The 20191-nt window shown below is 39.5% G+C and overlaps 1 protein-coding gene across 3 annotated transcripts in view; it reads left to right on the top strand.

Moving 5' to 3' along the window:
- NTRK2 (neurotrophic receptor tyrosine kinase 2) overlaps positions 1–20191 on the top strand; it is a 314432-nt gene that overhangs the window by 205137 nt on the left and 89104 nt on the right. For all 3 annotated transcript variants that reach the window (XM_073633556.1, XM_073633562.1, XM_073633547.1), the window contains one exon: positions 18135–18323. In XM_073633556.1, the coding sequence (XP_073489657.1) occupies positions 18135–18323 (189 nt within the window). The remainder of the gene's footprint in view (positions 1–18134; positions 18324–20191) is intronic.

Raw genomic sequence — 20191 nt, 5'->3', positions numbered from 1 at the left:
ACGGTGTAGGGAATCGATAAATGATATCTGAATGATGCCTGTAACTGCAGGCATCATTCAGATATTACCATTCAAACTCTGCGACGTCATATGACAGCGGGCGGGCGGGAAGTGGTTAAATAAGCCCAACAGAGGAAAGGTTTGTTAATAAGCAAACTTCCACCTCAAACTATGTTATTTTTAAACTATGACTTTTGTCCTCAATCTAACTGTCATAGCAAAGACATGGAGCTTACTTGAGCTTTGAGTATTTCCTTTTTACACAGGATCTTGTGTTTAGTGTGGTCTCATCTTTCATGCACCCGAGGGTTCTTCTACTTAGCATGTGCTGACAGAAAGCATTTAACATGGATACAAAATTCCATTCCTTGATTGATCTCCAAAAGTCTCATGTTGTGAGTAGTGTGAAGTACTAAGATTGATGAGCCTATAATTTTTGTATACTATTGATACTTGACAACAGTCAGATTTTTTTTCCAAAGCACAGGAGGTTTTTCTACAAATGAAAAATAGGCATAAAAGGAGTTTTAAATATTGTCAAACATTAGATATGTGCACCGTCAATAAATTTGTTTTGTTTCATTCCATTCCGTTTCGTATTTGAATTAATTCGTATTTCGTAATTCGTGTCCGAAATTTCGTATAAAATACGAATTTTTGTTAGGTTCGTAAACTTTTCGTAACAATTACGAATGTTCGTTATGATGAATTTATCATTGTCAGGGGCTCCCACCATCCCTGTGCTGTGCTGACTTCATGAGTTTTTAACTTTTAGGTTCGTTACCTTTTCGTAACAATTACGAATGTTAGTTAGGAATTTGGATCCGAAATTCGTAAGCGAAATTTCGTATTTCGTACAAAATTCGGAAGCATAGCAATTCGTATTTCGGATCCTCCCGAATGTACGAATTTACGGAAGTTAGTACGAATTTTCGATTCGTACTAAACTAATTGCACATGTCTTTTAAACATGTGAAAGTAGTTATTCAACCACACCCACATCTGTTATTCATAAGATTTTCTATAAAACATTGACTACATGAAAGAATATGATAAAAAAAAATCTAACAAATGGACTGATAAAGTCACGGGGGGGTATCTATAAAAGGATTATGTTTTTTTACTTAGCTCAGTGCACATAAATGTACTTTAGTCATCCAATCAGGTTCAATGTAAATTCCCGTTTCGTGCATGTTACCGGCTAAACTAAAAAGGCATCCTTTCATTAAATTATTCCCAATATACTAGTCTGGATTAAAATTAGGGAAATTATGTGGACAGTAGGTTAAGCAAAGGAAAATGTTTTTAGTATGTGGTACTTTTTCCAAATTTTTATGGGAAATTGAATGCCATGAATATGCTCTCCTTAAATGCCCACTGTATATACTAATCACCTGTAGCTACCAGCAACATCAGAAAAAGTTGACAAAGAGAAGGAACAATAGGAAGAGTTATAAAAAGGTAATAATGATAAGTAATAATGCAATATTACAATAGACTATTTTTAAAATAATGAGTTATCTTGTTTCCTTCATCTACAAGGTTTTTTTCATTTCTAATGCCGCGTACACACGGTCAGACTTTTCGACCGGACTTGTCCGACGGATGCCGATGGACCAAATCATGCGGACAATCCGATCATGTGTGGGCTTCACCGGACCTTCAGCGGACTTTTCCAGTCGCAAATCTGACGGACTTTAGATTTGGAACATGCTTCAAATCTTTACGTCGTAACTCCGTCGGACCCAGAAATCCGCTCGTCTGTATGCTAGTTCGACGGACAAAAACCCACGCTAGGGCAACTATTGGCTACTGGCTATAAACTTCCTTATTTTAGTCCGGTCGTACGTCATCACGTACAAATCCATCGGACTTTGGTGTGATCGTGTGTAGGCAAGTCCGGTCGTTAGAAAGTCTGTTGAAAGTCTGCCAAAAGTCTGTCGAAAGTCTGTCAAAAGTCTGTCAGACAGACTGTCAGACTTTTGTAGCTGAAAAGTCAGACCGTGTGTACACGGCATAATACCAAAACACAGGATAACAAAGATAGATGGGCAACAAGAATGGTCAAATGTCTGGGGGATAAAACATATCAAGAGAGACTTCAGGTACTTAATATGTACCGTCTTGAGGAAAGAATGAAAAAAGGGGAAAGAGGTTTGAAACATTTGAATACATCAAGAATGTAAATAAGATTCAGGAGGACAATATTTTAAATATGAAGCTAAGATCAAGAACACGGGGACATGACCTCAAACGAACAGTAGGGAAAGTTCAAAACCAATCTTAGAATGTATTATTTTACCAAAGCATGGTTGATGTTTGGAATTGACTTCCAGCAGAGGTAGTGATTCAGTCAACAGTAAGTGGATTCAAACATGCTTGGGATAAAAATAGATCTATACTCAGCCAAAAAGTTAAAAATAAAAAAAAATAAAATAGAAACAAATGTACAGCTTTTTCAAGCACCCTACTATGTGACTGATGTAACTCTGTGGAATATTTGGGTGTTCCTTCCCGCTTTAATATAATTATTACTTTCATCATCATTACCAGTCAGATCCTTGTAGCTGCCAATACCAAAGGCTCATAAATTCATCATTTATTAGTGGTTATATAATTTGTCCTACTGCTGGTATAAATGATCCCATCAGATACCTAACTGCTTTATGACTGTTATTAATTCCCTACTTTGCAGACTGTAATAGCCTACTGTACAATACATATGAATTAAACACATAGCCCTTACTTGAGTTCAGGAGCTCCATTACTTTAATGTTTAACTGCCATTAGTAGAACATTACCATGAACTTTTCATGTGATTTATTTGTAACTTTTATATAATGTTCATGCGCAGACACATTGTTACACTGATCAGATCCATTCTAGGAAATAAACCCAGATTGATCCAAAGCAGACCAGCTGGGATTACAGCAGGAGTTGTGCGTTCATATTGGACAGTGGCCATAGTCAGCAGTGGCTTTCAAGTGACTTCACAGACTTCACACAGCAGCCATAACCAAAGATGGTTTACCAAACAATATTTACAATGAATTTTGCTATTGAAGTGACGACAGTATCAACTATCGAAGTAAACGTGCAAAAATTATCAAGTATGGTTCCTTAAAGTACTATTCACTTCTGATATAATATAATTGTGAAGTCGTATTGGGTATTTTTTAGAGAGAACAGGTAAAGAAAAAACTGAGATTAATGAGATAAATTACTAATCCATAAGATATGTGATATTCAGGAATTAAATACGCTTTTAGGCCGGGTTCACACCTATGCAAATTAGATGTGGGTTTCCCCGCATCCAATTCGCATAGCAGGCGAATGTGACCGGCTCCCTATGGAGCTGATTCACATATCACATATCTCCGTTGCGGCTGTGGAGCGCACTGCACAGAAACACTGTGCGTCTTTGGCTCCGTTTTAGGGCCGAATTCAGGCATAAAATCGGCCCTGATTCCTCCCTGAAACGGAGAACAGGGATGCACAGCGCAATTCGCAGCCAGTTCCAGTGTGAACCCAGCCTTAATGTAAAAAACCAAAAACGAAACAATTTCTATGTTTTTGAGTTAAACACTTTCATCAAAAACTTAGCATGAGATAAGATTGAAGTAAAAAAGAAAGACATGCATCTTAGTGAATTGACTCTAAAGGTATTTAACCACTTAAGGACCAGCCGCCGCAGTTGTACTGTGTCAGGTTGGCTCTCCTGCGCGAATCACCGCACATGTACAGTGGCTCGCGCAGGCGCAGTTGCAGGTGGGCATGTGCTGCCGTGCTCTTGAGCCCGTTGCTCGCTGCGGGAGCGTGCCCACGGGTCGGGCTGACTCGATTTTAGCCCGCGACCAGCGATCACCTTGTACAGAGGCAGAATGGGGATCTGCCTTTGTAAACAAGGCGGATCCCCATTCTGACAGATGACATGACAGAGATCTACTGTTCCCAGTGATCGGGAACAGTGATCTCTGTCATGTCCCAGTGAGCCCACCCCCCCTACAGTTAGAACACACCTAGCGAACACAGTTAACCCCTTGATCGCCCCCTAGTGTTAACCCCTTCCCTGCCAGTGTCATTTTTACATTGATTAGTGCATTTTTATAGCACCGATCAATGTAATATTGTAACTGGTCCCCAAAAAGTGTCATTTGGGGTCAGATTTGTCTGCCGTAATGTCGCAGTCCTGCTAAAAATCGCTGATCGCTGCCATTACCAGTAAAAACAATAAAAAAAAATAAAAGTCCCTAAATTTATCCCATAGTTTGTAGACGCGATAACTTTTGCGCAAACCAATCAATAAATGCCTATTGCGATTTTTTTTACCAAAAATATGTAGAAGAATATATATCGGCCTAAACTGATGAATAAATTAGTTTATATATATATATATATATATATATATATATATATATATGTGTATATATATATATATATATATATATTTTTTTTTTGGATATGTATTATAGCAAAAAGTAAAACAAATTGTTTTTTTTTTTTCAAAATTGTTGCGCTTTGTTTACAACACAAAAAATAAAAACTGTAGAGGTGATCAAATACTACCAAGAGAAAGCTCTATTTGTGAAAAAAAAAAGAACGTTAATTTTGTTTTGGTACAACGTCACATGACTGCGCAATTGTCAGTTAAAGCGACGCAGTGCCGTATTGCAAATAGCCTGGTCATTAAGGAGGTAAATTCTTATGGTCTTTAAGTTGTTTAAGAGAATTTGCCTAGAGGAGAAAAATGGGATTCATATAATCTCTCAGAGACCAGATTTGTTTGAAAAAATAATGTTTTACTATAGACAGCAGAAAGCAAATAAGGCCTTTCTGCCTTTAAATGGGGTCATCTTCTAGAGTATCTACCTTCTGCTGGCTTAAGTGTCAATTTTGCCTGCATTCTCTGACTTCCAATACCACATTTGGTCTAGTTGCACCCTTGCTGGTATCAGTGCCAATAAACCAATTACCACTGAACAATAATCATCTCTCAGGCCCTAAGGCCCACGTCACACTTGCAATCCTATTGCTTGGGGAAACTCACCAGCCACAAATCGCTATGCAGGACAGGGCAGAGAAACACTCAACTGTTTGAACAGGTCTCTCCTTTAATAGCTGTAAGAGCTTGGTGTTGCTCTTTCTCTGGTGATTGACATTCTGCAGTGTTTCCATTTGTGAAGGAGTGATACTCCACTCATCTGTTCAGCAACAGAGTGACCTTTGGAAACAGGTGAATATTTTCACTGCGCTTGCAAAGTGTGACATTCGCTTTATCAGGGTGTGATGACCAATAGTAGAAATAAGGAACCGCTTTTATCTGAAAAAATATGCTCAGCTCCTGTACCTTCCTGGAGGGCTGCAAATTTTGGGGCCTTTTACATCATTATCCAGTGTACAGTATGCACTAGGCAAAGTCACTAGTTTTAATAATAAACAGTACAGTTTAGTGGGTTTTTTTTTCGATTGCTGTATATTGTGACATGGCAGAAATACATTATTTGATAGATTTGAAAAGTTACTGAAAGGTCCACTTTAAGAGCACATGTACTCTTGATATATCTCTTTAAATGCACTCACATTGCCTGTGCATAATAGGTAAAAAAAAAATCCTGACTGTCCCCAATTGAATGATCAATGTCTTTAAAACCTCCGGGAAAATAAAAAAAATCTCCCTGGCAGTGGGGCTGCCCCCATACTGCAAGGGTTAACTGCTTATTTAATCTAGGGGATGTTAAAAACAGTTTTACTTGGTCGATCCTCTGCTTTCCCAGCAAATAGTGCTCCCCTATGCTCCACCAGTAAACTGTCCCTCAGCATCCTCATATCCACTGTAGGGCTATGGGTTCTGCATTGGTCTTGGTGATGCAGGATGTAGGCAGGTGCAAAATTTTGGGGTGCACACTGCCTCTTGCTGCTGTTCAGCAGTATGTATATATTAGTGAGGCGTTATTAAGGGGTTAAGACTGCTAACCCCAGGGTGTTCATGGCTCTGCCCACTTTTGATGGACTTTAAATGCAAGGGGAGGCAGCCTATCAGGGTCGCTCTTGGCCTTCTACATGGGAACAGACAGGAAAGAATGCTACAGTTTGTAGTCCTACTGTGAGCACAAGAAGTGTGAGTTGGAGCACTCAGTCAGGGCATGGAAAGTTGGATCATGGACCTTATTGAAGGGACTCTTCCTATCTGAGAGGTACAAACTGGCAAGCCTAAGCTATGATGAACTATAGCTGTTTATAGAGGAATCTATGAGACACTGTCATACACTAATCTTAAAACTGCAATAGGTTTAAGTAACTGTTCCAGAAGTTCCACCAGGCCTGGTCTGAAGCTTCTAAAAGCAGTGCATTTATGGTGTACAATAGAACATGGCTTATATCAGGGGATGCACAATACCAAGGGTCAACAAGTGGTGAATGCTGTGAAGAAAGAAACCATCTGTCATTGCCATGAGTAACCAGTGGAGTGTTTGGTGCTGAAGCCACCAGCCACTGGGTGTATAGTGTGATTTGGCAGGGATGACAGAGTTTTCTTGTAGCAAAGGGGTCTATTATTGTGACTCCATCCCTAGCGACTGGTGCCCCATACCAGGACTGACCTCATGGCACGGAGCCCCTATTGTATAAAGACTGTATGTCATGGGGTAAGAGTGGAATATCCTCAGAAGTAGTCTGTGCTTAACACTGTTGAAAGGCCTTAAGTATGTCACTGCCAGTGAGATGACATTAGAACTCAGCTGGAATAGTGAGATACAAGCTCTGCAGTGTGCCCTCAAAAGTGTTGCACCCATTTAAGGAACTCTAAGTACACTTACAGGTGTGGAGTGTACTGTGCACAAAGGGTTAATTGTGCCAAGAAGCTGTGCTTGCTTTTAAGTTGGAGTGCTACCTTAATGCAGATTTCTCATAATGGTGGCCTCTGCCTGCTTAGTTGGGCATTAGAAAGCTAAGTTCTCCAGTGTCCCCATTTGAGTGTGTTAAGCTCTGCCCACAAGGAGCCTGAGGGAATGGAAGATCAGGTAAGTAAAAGTGCTTTTCCTAGACCCCCTAGATGTAAATGAGCATTTAACCTGACAGTGTGGGGCAGTCCCCCTGCAATGGAGGATTTTTACTTTCTCCGGAGTTAAGTGTTAAGTATGGATACCCTTAGTCGTGTGAGTCTCAGGCTAACATTAGGAATACTCACAATAAAATTCATCACTGTCGTTTTTTTTATACTTTTTAAATATAGCAATATAAAGTGAAATAATCTATAGATTTCAGTTTATTGTATTCACATGGATAAGAGATAAATTGCTTGGTTGTAATGAATTGCTACATATAGCGCGTTCATTCTGCACTGCCTTATTAAATAAGCTTGATAATGTGCACTTACCATTATTTGTTTAATAGCTTTCATTTGTGTTAACCGAGCTAAGGTGTTTTCTACACATTTGGTTGTTGTTATTAAACTTTAATAAAATGTACTGGATTCCCATGGCAATGTCAAGAGTCTTGTTCTTCCTGCTGACCCATGTGATCTTCATGTTTCAGTATTCAGCAAGTAATAAATCTACCATCTGCTTTACTATTGATTTTTACCCCACACATTATACATGTTAATGAAGCACCAGGTTGCTGCATCTGCTTAGTCAGTGCAATAATATCCAGAATACAGTTAACGCTTGCGATTTTCTTCCCCTCTTTTCCCTTTGCTAAAAATCACACTGCTATTTGTCTTTATGATATCTTCTATTTGAATACATAAACCTAATTACTAGTTATATGAGCTATGTACTTCTGTAGGGATATTTCCACCAACTAAATAATAAACTGGCAGTTGTTAATATATATAATGTGCATAATGCATTTACTAACTTAAAGTAGAAGAAAAGCCTAACTATAACTATTCTTAAAAATGTTTCCTCCCCCCCTCCTCCTACTTACTCTGCCTACCCTGTATTAAAATTATATACTATATATTACTAAAATATATATATACTTACCTCTTTGCAATCGCTCCAGTCTGGTCATGTGATCCTTTAGCTCTGTGTAAAGGAGTACTCAACAATGGCTGTGAATTCCGGGAGCCGTGACATCACCCCTAGGCTCTCATGCCCAGCGATTGTTGGCGCTCCCTCCTCTCCTCTGCAGCAGCCACTCACTGATGTTAGGCAGGTTAGGCAGTATAGGAAGGAGGAGGTGGGGAGGGAACATTTTTAAGAATACATAGAGTTATGCCACGTACACACGACAGGTTTTGCCGTCGAAATAAACTCCGAAGGTTTCTCCGACGGAACTCCAATGGAATTCCATTTAAGCGGTCTTGCCTACACATGGTCAAACCAAAGTCCGACCAAAGTCCGACCGTCCAGAACGCGGTGACGTACAGGACGTACAATGGATCTAGAAAAAGGAGGTTCAATAGCCAATAGCTTCCGTCTCGTACTTGCTTCAGAGCATGCGTCGTTTTTGGTCCGTCGGAACAGCATACAGACGATCGGTTTTCCCAATAGGAATTGGTTCCGTTGTAAATATTTAGAACATGTTCTATTTCTAGGTCCATCAGAATTTTCGAACAAAAAAGTCCGATGAGGCATACACACGATCGGAATAGACAAGGAAAAGCTTCTGTTGGACTTTTTCTGTCAGACATTCCGTTCATGTGTACACGGCTTTAGGGTTTTCTTCAATTTTAATAAAGCTTTTATATTGCAACATAAACAGCCTGTACTCTTTTACTAAATCAACCCCAAATTGTTATTATTTGGTCCCAGAACTTTCAGACCAGAATTTTGATCTCACTGTGCGAGGATTTATTAAATTCCTGCTTGTGTATGAAAACAGCAGACATAATTTTTTTATTTTTTTTCATTCTGGATAGAGTAAATGGTGGTTGTAACCCCCATCAGGTTTTTTTCTTTTTGCCACCTGTGTCCCATTGATGAGACTTTCTTTTACTTCCAGTTCTATAGCCAAAACAGGAAGTGAGAGGAAATCCTTCCCAAATGAAGGAATCCCTTGTTGTCACCCAGATCACCAGAACTAATGTTCCCGTTGAAAGGTTCCCCTCTATTCCTATTCTGGTGACACATTTTCGATTCTTTTTTTTTTTCACTTTTAGTCTTGGTGATAACAGTAAACAGGGCAAAAAAAGAGGGTGAAGTTTTTATTTTTACCTTAATGCATTCTATGCACTGTGCATGAGAGCAGTTTCTCTCCACTTTCTCCCTCCTCACAGGGCAGATTTATAGCAGCAGGAGACATTGGTTCCTGCTCTTGTCAATCAAATTTTGTCAAGAGTTTCCCCATAGAAAGCAGGGGGGCACTTGGTGGTGGTGGTGGTAGGTGGAGGGTGGACTGGAGGAGGGCTTGAGGAGGATAGGGGCTGCTCAAAATCATTTTGCTGGGCAAAATCATTGCACAGAGCAGGTATTACATGTTTGTTACTTTAGTAAAAAAAAATAAAGCCTTACATCACCATATTGTGTAATTGTCTCTGGGCCTTTTGAGACAGGTTAAGACATAATGGAAGAAATTGAAGAAATGTTTAATGCAGGGTATATCCCCTGTGTGTCACAAAGCAATTATAGTTGTAGTGCTCACCCCAGAGGGGCTACTGGGAATGTGTCCAGGTCTCCCTTACTAGAACAGAGGCTGCCTGCCACACACACAGTTCCATGCATACTGACAATAAAGGCTCATTCTAGGGGATGTCTTTTTAGAATTTATTGCTGAATCACTTGAATAGGAGAGCCTTTCCTGAAGGTAATATATCTAGGACTCTATAAGTGCAGTCCCAATCCATATAGCATCCTCTGGCACTTAATCCTTTCTAGCGCTTGCACACGGAAGAGTCCACAGGGTCTTTACTCACAATGTCGCAGGCTGTGGCTGTCTGCCATCCAGCATCCTTAGGTAGTTCCTCAGTGAGAGATCCTTCTCCAGACCAGGACTCCAGGATGATGCCCTCCAGCAAATAATCCTTTATCAATCTTCTCTAAGCTCAGCACCTGATGTGGTAGACACTGCAATTTCTTACCACACTAGCTGTCTCCCAGGGGAGCAGCCCCAGGAGAACTGGAACCGTCCACGGAGAGGAAAGCACACTCTGGTAAGGCATCTCAAACATGTATTACCTCCACAGCCATCTTCTGGGTGCCTCGTTGAAGGGATTGGCTAGGACATGATGAATATTCATACTGGACATTTGACTCTGCCTGCCCTATGTTCTGGAAGTTTCTCCCAGAAGCAGGTGGGAGAATTAAAACACCCAGACAGGAAACCCTGACCAGACAAAAACAACAGATTCCTGCTCCACTGACTACAGTGAAGCCAAAAACTAAACTTAGCCAGCAGCCTAACAAGAGGAGGGCACTACATCATGACTAGAGTTGGGCGAACAGTTGGAGCCAAGCAAAAGTTTGGCCGGAACATTGCCTGTTCCCCGTTCGGCGATCAACCAAATTTTTGGGATGCTCGGCAGGATGTTTGTCCACCGAGCGCCCCACAATGCACTGCACGCTGCACAGTGAATTCTAAGCCCTGATTGGGCAAACATTTCCCCAATATGGGCACAGCGAATAGCTGGTTGTTAAGAAGCGGGCCGGGCAGCTACATCCCTATCAACGGATGTGTCATCAGCTGTCAACGGGCTTCCCCGCTGATAGCTGAATGAAAAAAAAACATTGCTGACAATAGAAAAAACTGAAAAAAAATAATGTGGGGGTCCCCCTCAATCCATACCAGGCCCTTTGGGTCTGGTATGGATTTTAAGGGTAACCCCACGCCAATATAAAAAAAACGGCACGGGGTCCCCCCTAAAATTCATTCCAGACCCTTATCCGAGCATGCAGCCTGGCAGCACAGAAAAGGGGGGGCAAGCGAGCAGCCCCCTCCTGAACCATACCAGGCCACATCCCCTCAACATGGGGGGTGATTTGGGGCAGGGGGGGCTCTGTGCCTGGAGCCGATGCGAGTGACCGGCGGGCGCGATGACCACTGGGCACCCGCGATCCCTCGTGACAGAGTTCTCTCAGGGGAGAGGAGAGAGATTGTGTGTTCATACTAAGTATGAACACCGATCTCTCTCCTCCCCTAGTCAATCCCCTCCCCCCCACAGTTAGAACACACCTAGAGAACACAGTTAACCCCTTGATCGCCCCCTAGTGTTAACCCCTTCCCTGCCAGTGACATTTATACAGTAATCAGTGCATTTTCATAGCACTGATCGCTGTATAATTGTCAATAGTCCCAAAAAAGTATCAGAAGTGTTTGATGTGTCCGCCGCAATATCGCAGTCCCGATAAAAATGGCAGATCACCACCATTGCTAGTAAAAAAAATAAATATTAAAAATGCCATAAATCTATCCCCTATTTTTTAGATGCTGTAACTTTTGCACAAACCAATCAATATACGCTTATTTTTTACATATCGGTCTAAACTGAGTTTGGGATATTATATATTATAGCAAAAAGTAAAAGATATTGTGTTTTTTTCAAAATTGTTGCTCTTCTTTTGTTTATAGCGCAAAAAATAAAAAACGCAGAGGTGATCAAATACCACCAAAAGAAAGCTCTATTTGTGGGAAAAAAAGGACGTTAATTTTGTTTGGGTACAGCGTTGCACGACCGCGCAATTGTCAGTTAAAGTGACGCAGTGCCATATCGCAAAAAATGGCCTGGTCATTGAGCAGCCAAATCTTCCGGGGTTGAAGTGGTTAACAAGGGGGCCCCTAGATCCCGGGCCCCCGCTATGGGAATGAGTATGGAGTACATTGTACCCCTACCCATTCACCAAAAAAAGTGCCAAAAATAAAGACAGGAGGCAGTTTTTGACAATTCCTTTATAAAAAAAAAATTGCCCCAATGTAGATTTATCATCAATCATGACTACCCATACTCATTCACATAGGGAGGGGCCAGGATCTGGGCCCCCCCTTGTTAAAGGGGGCTTCCAAATTCCGATGAGCCCCCTGCCTGCAGACCCCCACAACCACAGCCCAGGGTTGTTGGGAAGAGGCCCATGTCCCCATCAACATGGGGACAAGGTGCTTCGGGTACGAAAGTTGCCGATGTTCGATAGTTCTGGCATGAACCGAACCGGGGGGTGTTTGGCCCAACTCTAATCATGACAAAAAGAAAACCAGACGCAAGTTTACAGTGCATGTGAATCTTCTGACAACAAAATTTAACTTTAGGCTAGATTCACTACAGAACTGTGTATGTTAATGTTGATACACATTACCATACACTGATGTGCATTATTTTAAAGATTTAATTGAAATGACTTGAATAGCATAATACAGGTGAAAGCACCTGAAGTGCAACATAAATGACTTTTTTTACAATACATTGCAATGTAGGCATTTGTGTGAACCGGTCCTATTAAAAACAGTGCATTTTCTCCTGCACGTGCTTCAAGCTGCTCTAGAAAAAACTGCAAAATACATGCAAACACCTACAGAGAGATTTAAAGAATTGAAAGTGATCCATTGCTTTACCAATACATGGTAAAGTAAAAGTTCACTTACCTTCCCACCCTCCTACAAAGCAGCATATACTCACTATTCCTTTGGTTCCCCACTACTCTATTCAGTCGTCAGTACGCAAAGTGAAATACCCAATATGTCTGGATAAGAGGAAGACTCTCGTTCCCTCTCCCATGTGACAGTTTTCTTGCTTGGCACAGTGTTGTCACATTGGATGGAATACATAGCCCTGTGTGAGCTTTTACATATCTGTCTGGAATTTACATAGCTTGGACTTTTCTGGCTGCCAGAAGGAGCAGTGGAGAAGTTAGGAAAAGCAAGTATATGCTGCTGGGGAGGAGAGGTACTAAGTAAGCCTTTTACATTGTTCTGCATTTTTAAAGAATTGGTTAATTTAATGCTGAGTCTAAAATATTAACTAAGAACAAAATTACTATAGTGTATATACCAACTGGAGGTGCTATGGGGTTGATTTACTAAATTTACTAAGGTAAATAGGCTGTTCACTTCACAGTAAGTTGTACTTTGCAAGGGAATTTTCCCCAGAGCTTAGTGAGTGTGGTGAAATATCACTTTGCAAATAATACCAAATCATGTTTTTTTTGGATGATTGGATGATGGAGGTCAGTAGAGTTTCCTCTAATTCACCAAATTCTGTGGAAAATTCCCTTTCAAAATGCAACTTCCCTTGCAAGGTAAACAGTCCATTTGCCTTTAGTAAATCGAAACCTATGAATATTTCCAGTCACAGGAATGACTTGCTTGACATATGACAGTCAATAATAGGTGTCAAAATCCAGCTATTTAGATCATTGTGACAAGTAATTAGGTGACCTCATTTAATCAGTGTAAGCAGAGATTTTGCACTCTTTCCAGTGCCTGCATGATTCATGAGAGGGCATGCCACGGCTGCTTGTCAGCAGAAATCTGTTTTTTTTTAAATGACTTTTCAGAAAATTGTTTTCTCATCTGTGATTCTTGGGTATTCTGCTCCACAGCTAACATCATCTGCATGTCCGTAGCTGTAATGTGATTTAGTTGGTGCATTAAGGGAATGGAATTTAGGCGATTTCATGTAAAACAGCTAATTTGTCAAATAAGAAAGCATTTAACAGCATGCGTCATCATTGGGTCCATTTATCAAAAGCTTTGCTATAAGCTGATGTAGTCAATGACCACATAGAGTTCAGACATGACAGACCAAGCAGGAAGCAGTGTTTCCACAGCAACCATTTGCAATCTACAGTTGCATTTATTCGATTTTAAATGTTACTCTTTTTCCTTATTCACTAGATATGTTTTGAGATGTACAGCTTTTTTTTTTTTTTTTTTTGAGATATGCAAATTGTTGGGCGTATCTTGGCAGTTACATCATATTTTTGGGACTTAAAGAACACTCTAACGAAACTGTAAGAGTTTATGTCAATCTGTGGCCACACTATGGACAAACAAGTATTTACATATTCTTAAAGTGTATGTCAAGCCAAAACATTTTTTCTTAATTTTGGATAGAGAGGGTCAGGTTTTTACAGATATATGGGGCTCTGTTTTGCCACATACACACGATCGGAATTTCGGCCAGCAAAAGACCGATGAGAGCTTTTCGTCGGAAAATGCGACCGTGTGTATGCTCCATTGGACTTTTGCTGGCCAAATTCCAGCCAGCAAAAGATTGAGAGCATGCTCTCAATTTTTGGGTCGGCAAAAGTTTCTTTCCGAAAATGCGATTGTCTGTGGCAATTCCGACGCGCAAAATTCCTATGCATGCTCGGAAACAATTCGAAGCATTGAACTTAATTTTCTCGGCTCGTTGTAGTGTTGTACGTCACCACGTTCTTGACGGTCGTAAGTTCAGCAAACTTTTGCGTGACCGTGTGTATGCAAGGCAAACTTGAGCGGAATCCTGTCAGAAAAGCCATCATATCTTTTTCCGACAAGAATTCCAATCGTGTGTACGCGGTATTAGAGATCCCCCTCGCTTCCTATCTTGCTGACAATGTTTTACCTGACAAGAAGTGAGGGGAACTCTCCTACAGCAACACAAACAGAAATCAAATAATTTTTTAGAAGAATAATAGAAGGCTAAAAGCCAAGTTGGATTTTTTATTTTTGTCTGTGTCCCTGTTACTGATTTTCTCTCCTTTCAATTCTGTCACATCTGGAAGTTCGCCGTTGTCACAAGAACAGACAGAGAGGTTCAAATCCTTTTTCAATCAATTCAAAACTAAAACAAAGTTTTTCGTCTTGACATACGCTTTAACAAACTGTAAATTAGTTTTATAACAAGCCAACATTGACCTTTGTAGCTTTAAACACTGTGGGGCAATTCATTCTTAAAGTTCAAAGCAATACCTAAGTCATTCAAGTCATCCTCTGGGGCAGCTGCTCTCTATTTACATTATAGGGGGTGGTAACTGGTCAATCACATTCTACTCACCAAATTTAGCAAAGTAGGTGTCACACCGGTTCGAACGGTGCCATTGCCGACAATAGCCGCCAATTTGGCATGCGATTTGACATCAATGTGAACCTAGGCTCACAGTTGCCACAGTAAAGCATCTCTGCCTCATTTCAGCATGTTATGCACTTACTTGGTTTTCTCAATAGGAAAGCACACATTACAAAAAAATGTGTTTATTTCACCTGCTAATCCCTAAGAATTGCAGACAAGGGACTGCAGTAAATTATTCCAAAGGGGAACTTTATTCCTGTGTGTTTAGTCTTACTTGTGCTGTGATTATTTTTAAAGATGGTAATTTACATAACTAGTCTGTTCAATCTACAGGCAGGTAAAAGAGAGGGTTTTATGTTTTATTTTTTTAGTGAAAGATTTTGAGTACATCAGAGTTTATCCACATTTGAAGCTCTGCATGGTACACCACAAGTAAAGTTAAGAAACCAGTCAACAACTAGCGAGTGTTTTTTTTTTTTTTTTTCCTTTGCGATAGCTTTGGTTTTGGAATTTATTTCACATAAAAAACATATATTAAAATACATATGTAGTAGAACCTTTTTTGCAGTATTATTTTAAATATCTGGACCTCCATAGTTCTGCCATTTGATCACCTCATGAGATGATCTTTATTCTACCAGGAAATGGTGTCCTTTGTACAGGAACACTAAATCTATATTGGTGGAGAAAGGAGATAACTCTAACTGCAAAACTTCCTACAGCCATGAGATAGAATTCAAAAGACCTGCTTGATTTTTCTCTATGACATTGACATAAACAAGAACAATCCTTTAGGCCAGGGACACATTTTTATGCACAGAACAGAAAACACCCTTATCCTAGAAGAACAAAAGTGATCATCCAGAAAAATCCATTTCAGACAAAAGGACTTTGACGATCATTTTATTTGCCTGCAATGAATATCATTATTAATGCGGGAGCTGGAACTAAAAGCAAAAGTTGCTACAACTTGGGGTTGATTTACAAAAACAGAAGAGTGCAAACGCTGGTACAGCTCTGCATATAAACCAATCTGCTTGTATTTTTTTTTTTGTCAAAGCTTCATTGAACAAGGTGTAGGTAGGAGCTGATTGATTGCCATGCACAGCTGCACCATATTTTGCTGTGCTAAAACGCAGAGAAAAGGAGTGCAGAGCCAAAAATTTTTAATTCACTGTATTTACATGGTTACCATATACAATGTATATATTATAAAGAATTCCCATGGAGTATTTTATTAAAGATACCATAGAAAAAAAAAGTATTTTGCTCCAAAAACAATATTAATTTCCAATTAAAATTGGTCAATGTGCAGGTATCCCAGGGCAACCACGAGCATTAAAAAATTAGCATTAAATTTTTTATTGTACTGACTGTTATCAACTGATTAGAATTGAACTTAAACAGCTATATACTCTATTGTATTTAGATAGCTTTTAAGGTAGCTTTACCTACCAAAGACTTTGTATTTCTGTCCATCAAGTCCTAGGATCTAAGGAGCCCTTTCAAACAATACAGCCAGACGGGTGACTTGACTTTTTTCTACTCCAGTTCAGCAACACAATCACCTCCTTGCTTTCCCTTTTTAGGTTCTTTCTCCTGTAAGCACAAATGCATGCAAGCCACCTGTACTCCCTCTCTCATACAGGGCATGACAAAGCATAAAAGCACATACAATACTGTGCAAAAGTCTTGGGCAGGTTTGAAAAAATGTTGTAAATTAAGAATGCTTTCAGAAATAGAAAAGTTAATAGTTTATTTTTATCAATTGACAAAATGGACAGTAACTGAACAGAGGAGAAATACAAATCAAATTAATATTTGGCGTGACCACTCTTTGCCTTCAAAACAGCATAAATTCTTCAATTTTTCTAGGTACACTTGCACACAGTTTTTGAAGGAGCTTGGCAGGTAGTTTGTTACAAACTTACTTCTTGGCATATTAAAGGCTGTTTTTATGCTTACATCTGGTGAGTGAGAACCCCTAAGGGGAGTGTGACGCACGTTTTGGAGGATCTTGGTGTGAGGTGCACTAGTACTATCCAGCATTGGAACCACATCCCATGTCTTTTGGACTTTTTCTCATCACCACCTGTCATCTATATTTCCTCATGTGTTTATAAACATATGAAATCTTGTCATACGGCGAAGTGACAATAGCGCTGCTTTAGTATATATACTAGTACTTATTGGAGTACCTGTGACTTGATACTATTTTCTGATATAAGGTTGTTACAAACATTTTGGAAAACTAACCACAGATCTTCTGTGGATATAGGCTCCCTCAAATCCTTCTGTCTCCTCATGTAATCCCAGACAGACTCGATAATGTTTAGATCAGGGCTTTGTGGAAGCCAAACCATCACTTCCAGGGCTCCTTGTTCTTCTTTATGCTGAAGTTCCTAATGACATTGGATGTATGTTTTGGGTTGTTGTCCTGCTGCAGAATAAATTTGGGACCAATGATGGTATGGTATGATGTATAAGTATCTGCCTGTGTTGAGGACACCATTGATCCAGACACAATCTCCAACTTCATTTGCAGAAATGCAGCCCTACACTTTCAGCCCCAAACCAGGAACCTTCAGGCAACTGAGCTGTTGCCTGCAGACTCTAATTTATGTACCTCTCTCCAGCCCTTCGGTGAACAAACTGCCTCCTGCTATAGCCAAATATTTTGACTCATCAGTCCATAGCACCTGCTGCCATTTGTCTGCACCCCATGTTTTTGTGCATAATTGAGTCACTTAGCTTTGTTTCCATGTCTTATGCATGAAAACATAGGAACTGGGGAACTAGTACTTTATTATTCATCACATACAAACAATAGATAATCCATGCTCCTATTTAATAAACCAGGGTTCCAACAAGACACCTCAGCTGCAGCAAAAGCCTGAATGATATTTGTCTTATAAATAGTAAAACCTGAGCTGTTGTAGTGACGGACTGTGTTACACACCTTTTGGCTTTCAGCAATAGAATACAGTGCACTTGTCAATATGACTGCAAGTACAAAGGGAACTCTAGCAGATCAATCTTTGACTGGATTCGTTACCAGGATTTGTGTTCATATAGTGGCTTGCCAACTTAGTCCTAGGCTATGTTGAACATGTTTACTAATTAGGCCTGCTGGAAGTTATCCCATTATTTGCCAGTGTGTTCCTTCTTGATGAATTACCATGAAGTAATAGAACTTGTTTTTTTCTTCTAGGTCCCTCCTCTGTGATTAGTAATGATGATGACTCAGCCAGTCCACTACACCATATTTCCAATGGTAGCAACACACCATCTTCTTCAGAAGGAGGCCCTGATGCTGTAATCATTGGTATGACAAAGATCCCCGTCATTGAAAATCCCCAGTATTTTGGAATTACCAATAGCCATCTTAAACCTGACACATGTAAGTTATGGTGTTTTCCTATTCAAACATCCTTTTTTTGAAGTGGTACTACGCATAGATGCATTTGACATAATCACTGGTATATATGTTACAATTTCACTGGTGTTTTTCCATTATGCAATACCCCGATTTATGGTTTAAAATTCAAACAGGGTCAGGCAGCAAAACAATCTCTTCACTTCCAGGTCAAATGACATCAAGAGGAAATAGGGGACACTTTCTTCATTTCTCAAGCTGGACTTAGATGGCTAGAATTTCAAACAAAAAGTCTTAGGAAAAGAACGTACTGAGAATCATTAGTGGTCCAAATCGACATTCGTTTTTGACCTCAGAGATTAGAAAATTTGAAGGAGCAGGATGGAACATTTTTCTCCTTGTCAAAAGAAGTTTATTGAGTATACAATATTATAAAGATACATAAAGTAAGTTTACAAGGATCTATAAAGTAAGCTCATTGTTTTACAGTAGGGTTTATATAGGTAAATATCATGAAATTTCAAATATTAAACATTGGGTTCACGTAAACCTAAATTAAAGATATATATCATTTCCTTAGTTACTTTTGTAGGTATTTAAATGATTTATACCTACTATACATATTGTTTACAGGTAGAGTGTATATAGGTCAAATAAATTCTGATAATGAGCTTTAATCGTAAGGTGAAGAAAAGGAAAGAGAAAGAAGAAAAAGGGTAGAAAGGCAGAGGTATGGTCCACAAGGTTGTCCCGCTCGTCAGTTTATTATTATTATTATTATTTTTTTTTTTTATAGTTCTCTTTGAAGCCTTAGAATGGGTATCTCTGTAAGTCATTTAATCTGTTACCATGGCAACAGGACAGAGTCATTGAAAATTGACAGGAACTGTTGTTTTATCCAAGGATGCCAAAGTTTTTCAAATTTTGGATTTTGATTTTGATCGATGGCTACCATCTTAGCATGGGACATTGTATTATTCATTCTGTGAATTGTTTCTGCTAGTACCAATGTAGGAGATTTCCATGCCTTGGCCACTGTTTGTTTTGTAGCCGTTATTAGTTGGATCATAAGTTTGAATTGAGAGAGTGTTAAACATTCCGGTTTTAGATTAAATAAAGTTATATATGGATCTGGTTGTATTATTTTTTTAAATATTTTAGATGCAATCACGAAGACTTCCTTCCAGAAGGTTTGGATTACTGGGCATGTCCACCATATGTGTAAATGTGTGCCTATTTCTGGGCATCCTCGAAAACAAAGAGCTGAGGTATTAGGTGAATATTTTGCCACTCTAGCGGGTACAAGGTACCAGCGAGTTAGGACTTTATAGTTTGTCTCCAGTGCTAAGATGTTGGGTGAAGATGACTTAGATGTGAGCCATATGTTAGACCAGTCCGTGTCTTCTAAAGTTCGTCCCAGGTCCTCCTCCCATCTCTGAAGTAAGAGGGTCTATTAATATTTACTACTCCATAAAACTGATTATAAAGTGATGAAATTGTACCTTTAGCAAATGGATCTTTTGTACAGATTGATTCAAAAATGGATAATTGGGATAATGGTGTATCCTCCTTTAGGAATGGTGTATAGAAATTTTTAATTTGGAGATATCTAAATATCTCAGAGTTTGGTAGATCATATTTTTCTCTAAGCGATGGGAATGAAAGGAATGATTTAGATGCTATGAAGTCATTTAGTGTCTGAATGCCTGATGTTGTCCAAGCTTTAAAAGAATTTGGGTAGATCCATGCCGGATAAAAGGCCGGATTTCTGATAAAAGAAAGGAGAGGATTGTGTGGAGATTGTAACTGATATTTGGTTTTTAGTTTATCCCAGAGAGATAAGAAGTGTTTAGTTATGGGATTATGAATTTTAAAGTTTGATATTAATAGAG

Source organism: Aquarana catesbeiana, linkage group LG01 (assembly GCF_042186555.1).
Source record: "Aquarana catesbeiana isolate 2022-GZ linkage group LG01, ASM4218655v1, whole genome shotgun sequence".
Classification (NCBI taxonomy): Eukaryota; Metazoa; Chordata; class Amphibia; order Anura; family Ranidae; genus Aquarana; species Aquarana catesbeiana.
The sequence above is the reverse complement of the archived record's forward strand: the minus strand, read 5'-3'. Positions and strand labels throughout refer to the sequence as shown.